This window comes from Camelus ferus, chromosome 15 (assembly GCF_009834535.1).
Source record: "Camelus ferus isolate YT-003-E chromosome 15, BCGSAC_Cfer_1.0, whole genome shotgun sequence".
In the NCBI taxonomy this organism is placed as follows: domain Eukaryota; kingdom Metazoa; phylum Chordata; class Mammalia; order Artiodactyla; family Camelidae; genus Camelus; species Camelus ferus.
The window spans coordinates 2000939-2007121 of record NC_045710.1 but is presented as its reverse complement, the minus strand read 5'-3'; the positions used below and the strand labels follow the sequence as shown (position 1 = coordinate 2007121).

The window sequence follows — 6183 nt, the reverse complement described above, 5'->3', positions numbered from 1 at the left end:
AGAACAACTTTGCAACAACTTGTTACCCTGTATGTGATCTCTATGGAAACCAGCTCTGCCCCTTGAACCCTTAAACTTTTACTATAAACCCCCTGCCTTCCCTCCCCACCAGGCTCAGTCTCAGCCCACTGTGACCTCCTCTGCCTGGCAAAGAAATGACGCTGCCTTTCTACTTCATCCAAAACTGTCCTCAAGTCTCAATTCAGTAAGCAGGGTGTGGAGGCCATGTTTCAGAAACACTGCTTGAACCCACTTTCAGTGCTCACCCTGTTTTATGCACAAGGAGACCCTTTGTACTCCTGACTGCCTCAGATGCACCCCCCCACCCTAACCCAGCCCGGCTCCCTGTGATGTGCAATCCCCCCCACCCCCCACCAGGCTGGTCCATGGTGTTGGCACAGGCTGGAGAAGGACCGGGGCAGCAGAAGGGATGCAGTCAGCTGTGTGGTGCGGGAGGAGGGTGGGTGGGGCCTAAGGTATTTCTCCTACAGAACGTCCAGGCACCGAGCGAGAGTGCTGTTTGTGTCCTTGCTCAGTGCTTCTCCGAGGACATTCAGAATTAGTCCACGAAGCAGGCCGGCTTCCTGGCGTAAATAGGAGGGCCCGAAGCGTCCCAGACTTCTCCGTAGGAGATGCCCTCCCCCGTGCTGTGTTCACCCCATGGGCAAACTGCCCGACAGCCGCGGCCTGCTCAAGACGCGCTTGCAGACACGGGTGGGGGAGCTTTTATTGGGTCACACGTTAGCGCCGGTGTCCACGCGCACAGGCTGGAGACCTAGGCCAGCTTGAGGCACTGCGTGTTGAAGCAGTCCCCCTCCTTGCTGGCCACTGCCTCGAGCAGGGCCTGCTTCTTCTGCAGGCTGCGGGACGACTCCAGCTCGTACATGGTGGTCAGGTTGAAGAGCACGCTCTCATGCAGGTAGTGCCGGGGGTCCTGCTGCACCATGGCCTCCAGCTGCCGCAGCGAGGCCTTGAGTCTGCCCAGGTACAGCAGGCACACGGCGGCGTTGTTGTTGGCCTGGAGAAGGGACACACAGCGTTGGGCGGGTGGCACGTACTACGACTGTGGGCCCGGGCCCCAGGTACCACGATGCGGGGCAAGGCACTGGGGGTGGTGCGGGTCCCGGACACCTCCCCGACGCCCCGTGAAGGTGCCAGTGCCGGCAGACCTGGGGAGGGCTGCAGGTGAGCCCACATCGCTCCGTCTTACCACTGCATTTGTTGGTTCGATCCTTAGAATTTCTGTGAAGAATCTGTGAGCTTCTGCAAAGTTATTCTGACCGAGGTGAAGGAAAGCTCTGGAAATGAGTGACAGGTAAAGGATTAACCGGGAAAGTCAGGACGCGGGTGCGCCAGCAACACTGGCGGGGCAGCCCCCGGAACCACCCGCAGAGGGGCGGGCGTGCGCCCGGCCGGGCGGCGCTGTCCAGCCACAGCGGGGCACATCGTGTGATGTGGGCTGCAAGGTACCGCGGGCCTAACTTTCATTAATCTAGACACGGTGACATCACCTAAATCACTTTCTGCTCTTTTCTCCCCCCTCTTTTTTTTAAAGACAACCCAATTTTTATTTTATTTTTGTTTTGTGGTTGGAGGTAATTAGGTTTATTTTTTTTTAATGGAGGTACTGGGCATTGAACCCGGGACCTCGTGCACGCTAGGCAGGCACTCCACCACTGAGCTACCCCTCCCCACCTTCTCTCCTTACTGTGCTGGAGAGAGCGTCATCCCTGCAGGGAGCGCTGGGCTGATGAACGCGAACCCGCACAGGCCTTGCTTTATACGGCTTATTTTACTCATAAAGCCAATCACGGACACAAGACATGGGAGTTACAATGGCAGTTGCACTAGAGAGAAGAACTTAACACAAATTCAGGTTGAAATGGGGGCAATATAAAGAAGTACTATGAAAAATCAGGGGAAAAATTCCTAAAACCAGCTTTTATGACTAAAAGAATCCCACTGCAAGTCTGGGAAGCACACTTCTGGGTCCCCTGACTTGCTCAGCCTTGGCCCGGGGAGACCCAGCACTGCACGCAGAAGGGACCCTCTCCCCAGCAGGCTGTGCCGCACAGAGTTTAAAAATTATGGGAAACTTGAGAAAATATTCAAGTAAAAAGTCATACTTGTTCATTAAAACCATTATTTTACCTTGTAGTCCATCCAGTTTCAAATACAAAATACAAAATACAAATACAAATACGGAAACCTGCTGCCTTTCTGTACACTAACAGTTAACTACCAGAAGGCGTAATGAGCAGTCCCATTTACCATCACATCAAAGGAAAACAACACCTAGGGGTAACCCACCCAAGAAGGAAAGAGACCCGGAAACTGCATCATGTTGAGGAAACTGAGACTTCATACAAACAGACGGGAAGACGCGCCACGTCACGGACTGGAAGAACCGACATTGTTAAAATGCCTGTACCGCCCAAGACAATACACAGACTCAGTGCAGTCCCTGTCGAAACACCAATGACACTTTTCACCGAGCTAGAGCAAAAGTTTTACATTTGTATGGAAACACAAAAGACCCTGAATAGCCAAAACTATTTTCAGAAAAAAAGAACACAGCTGGAGGCCTCACATTTCCTGACTTCAGACTACTACAAAGCTACAGTCATCAAAACAGCATGGCACTGGCACAAACACAGACACGTGGATCAATGGAACAGAGCAGACAGCCCAGAAATTAACCCACATTTATTATGGTCAACTTATCTATGACAAAGGAGGCAAGAATACAATGGAGAAAAGACAGACTCTTCAATAACTGGTGTCAGGAAAACTGGACAGCTACATGCAAAAGAATTAAACTGGACTATTCTCTCACACCATGCACAGAAATAAGTTCAAGGCTTAAATATAAGACCTGAAACCATAAAACTTCTGGAAGAAAACACAGGCAGTGCTCTTTGACATCAGTCTTAGTAATATTTTTTTGGATCTGTCTCCTCAGGCAAAGGAAACAAAAGCAAAAATAAACAGCTGGGACTACAGCAAACTAAAAGGCTTTTGCATGGGGAAGGAAACCACCAACAAAACAAAAGGCGGCCTGCTGGATGGGAGAAGACATTTGCAAACAATCTATGTGATAAAGGATTAATATTCAAAGTACACAAAAAACTACTACAACTCAACATCAAAAAAACCAAACAACCTGATTAAAAATGGGCAGAGGACCTGAATAGACATTTTTACAAGGAAGACACACAGATGTCCCACAGGCACAGGAAAAGATGCTCAACATCACTGATCATCAGAATGCAGATCAAAACCACAATGAGATACCACCTCACACCTGTCAGAAGGGCTGCCATCAGAAAGTCTACAAGTGACAAGTGTTGTCGAGGGTGTGGAGAAAAGGGAGCCCTCCCACACTGCTGGTGGGCATGTAATCTGGTGCAGCCACTATGGAAAACAGTATGAAGATTCCTCAAAAAACTAAAAGCAGAACTACCGTAAGATTCAGCAATCCCCACCCCTGGGTGTTTATCCAAAGAGAACAAAAACACTAATGAGAAAAGACACACGTGAACCTCCAGGCTCACTGCAGCACTACTTACAGCGGCCAAGACACGGAAGCAGCCTGAGTGGCCGTCAACAGGACTGGATGAGGAAGGTGCGAAACAGCAACAGGAACGGACACAGACAACAAATGGGCGGTTTCCAGAGGGGAGGGGCGGGGGGGGCGAGCAACCGGCGAGGGGGATGAAGGTACACACTTCCCGTTACAGAGAACATGGGCCACCGGGACGGGACGCAGTCAGTGACCAGGTGGTGTCCGCACGCTGACAGAGCAGGTCATGACTAGACTCGTGGTGGTGGTCAGTTTCAAAGCTATCGAAACACCAGAATCACTAGGTTGTGTAACAGGAACTAACACAGGACTGCAGGTCGGTTACACTTCAAAACACAAACTCACAGAACAAGAGACCAGATCTGAGGTTACCATGGAGGGGCGGGTGAGGGGGGACTGGGTGAAGGCGGTCAGAAGGTACAGACTTCCAGTCACAAGTAAGTAGGAGGGATGCAGTGCCGAACACGACAGATACAGGCAGCACAGTGCTTGAAACCACACGTGGAACCGGCTGGGAGTGAGTGCTGCTTGATTTGGTGTCTAAGAGATGGACGCTCACTAAACCTGACGTGACGCATGTGAATCAAAGCATCACGCGGTACACCTTGCGCTTACTTAGCGCTCTGAGTCAGTTACAGCGCAACGGAACGGGAAGGAAAGACAAAACGAAGGAGGAAAAAGACATACCTGTTCATTAAAACCATCACTTTACCCTGTAGTCCATCCAATTTCTGTGTCACTTTCTCTACGTCTTGAAAGTACTTTTCAGCCGTTTTTATGTCTCCAATCTGCTGTGACGAAATCATGTCCTTAGTTCAGGTGACAACTGTTAAATCTCATCCATGTATGTAATTCCCTAATATCATGCTAAGATGCTGGAACACAGTTATGAATCAGGCAGGGTAGAACTTTGGTAACCATTTACTAATTGTTACTTAAAAAAAAAAGCCACGGGGGTACCACGGGGTGTCGACACCCACATGTCAGAGGGTGAGCTGTCACCACCTGCCGTGTTAACAAGCCTCAGTTTTTGATTTGTACCCTTTGAAAGGAATCCTGGCTTAGTGACACGTAAAATAAAAATAAAATGAATGACTAAAATAATACATTTGTTTGATCTTTGGTATAATACGGCAGTCCCCTAGTCAATTTTGGGGGTTACCATCAAACCTGCAAATTCCAGTCATATTCTGACGCAGTAACACACAATCCCATTGGACAAGCGAACAGATGACCCCACTCTTATCCCAACGTAAGGAAGCCCCCTGAGCGCCCCTTGTAAGATGAAGCCAGAGTCACTGGGGTCCGGATGGCCGCACCCCACTGCGTGGCCATCACTGCAGAACCACAGCGGGGGGGGGGGAGGTAAGGGGGAATCAGGTCTCTGCCCTCAAACGCGTGAGGCAGGAAATCAATGATTTGAGGCTTATAATGAGAAATGTAGGAAAAATTTAAATCCTGTTTAAACAAACAGCTTCCAGCGAGGGTAAGGGAAGAGACAGGCCCTGTGTCCCTGGCCGGCCTAGGGAACAGCCCTGAGCAGCGGGCCCCGGACCTCAGCACACGGTCACCACGCAGGGCCGTGCCCCCAGCGCCCTCCAGCCCCGGCCCGCGGACTCTCCGTCCCTTCCTTCCAGGAACGCCCGCCGGCCCGGAGACTGAAGCCCCGCGCCCTGGAGCCGAGGGCAGGCGGGGGTCCGGGCTCCTCTCCCAGGGCCCCGAGGGAACCGGGGCCGGTGACACACGTGGCCCTGGCTGCCCGGCTGTGGCGGGGGAGGAACGTCCCCGTCCTCGGCCCCGCCCCGGGAGCCCGGGCGCCAGCGCCAGGCTGCCCACGGCTTACAGGAGGGCAGGGTCGTGGCGCCACCCCGCAGACCCCGCGTCGGGGGAGGAAGCGGACCCGCGCGGGGAGGAGACAGAACAGCGTTCTCCCGCGCGGCCGCCCACCCACGGGGCCGGCTCCGCGCCCGCCGCAGCCCCGACATCTGAGCTCCCAGCGGCGGGCGCACTTTACCCCGGACCCCCGGCCAGGCCCGTTAAACGCTGGCGAGCGTGCTGAGGGTCACCTGCTGCCGGTAAACACGTCTCAAGCCCCCCGTGTCTGCTGGGTGCGGAGCTGGGTGCTGCGCGAGGCTGTCAGCGCACAGCAACCTGTGATGTTCTGCTAGCCCCCCTTCACGCTCCAATTAAAAGATGAGGCTCACAAAGGTGGGCAGTTTCTCAGGGCACACAGCTGACCTGTAGCAGCAGGGGTTCAGAGCCAGGTCCGTCCACCTCCCGGACCACGGGCGGGCCCTCTGCACCCCGTGGCCTCACGGGGCTGGTACAGGACTTGCACTGAAACCATTTTCCAGTGGGAGATAATGGAGAAATCTTAGAATTTCCTTTGCCACGTACTGATTTTCCTGGTCATTGGAAAGTGAGCTTACATTTCCATATTTATTAAAATATAATTAGGGTTTAAAATCCTGATTTTCTAAGAGTTAGAGACAGCTTAAAAAATTAAACAATACGAAAAGGCAATTAGAAGTGAAACAAAATATCTAGGAAGCAAATAAGCCCAAAGTAGTTATTTAAAGAAAACAGCAGATAGTAAGTGG

The 6183-nt window shown here is 52.2% G+C and overlaps 1 protein-coding gene across 3 annotated transcripts in view; it reads right to left on the bottom strand.

The window, feature by feature from the left end:
* Positions 1–170: 170 nt before the first annotated feature.
* The window catches only part of TRAPPC12 (trafficking protein particle complex 12), a 54479-nt gene continuing 48466 nt past the window's right edge, over positions 171–6183 (bottom strand). The window contains exons 10-12 of one of the 3 annotated variants that reach the window (XM_032496951.1): positions 4271–4371; positions 1211–1298; positions 171–1018 (exon numbers count right to left, since the gene is read on the bottom strand). In XM_032496951.1, coding sequence (XP_032352842.1) covers positions 776–1018; positions 1211–1298; positions 4271–4371 — 432 coding nt within the window. In that variant the 3' untranslated portion in view covers positions 171–775. Of the gene's footprint in view, positions 1019–1210; positions 1299–4270; positions 4372–6183 lie in introns of those variants that run through there. The other 2 variants (XM_032496953.1, XR_004326084.1) reach the window with 2 other exon arrangements.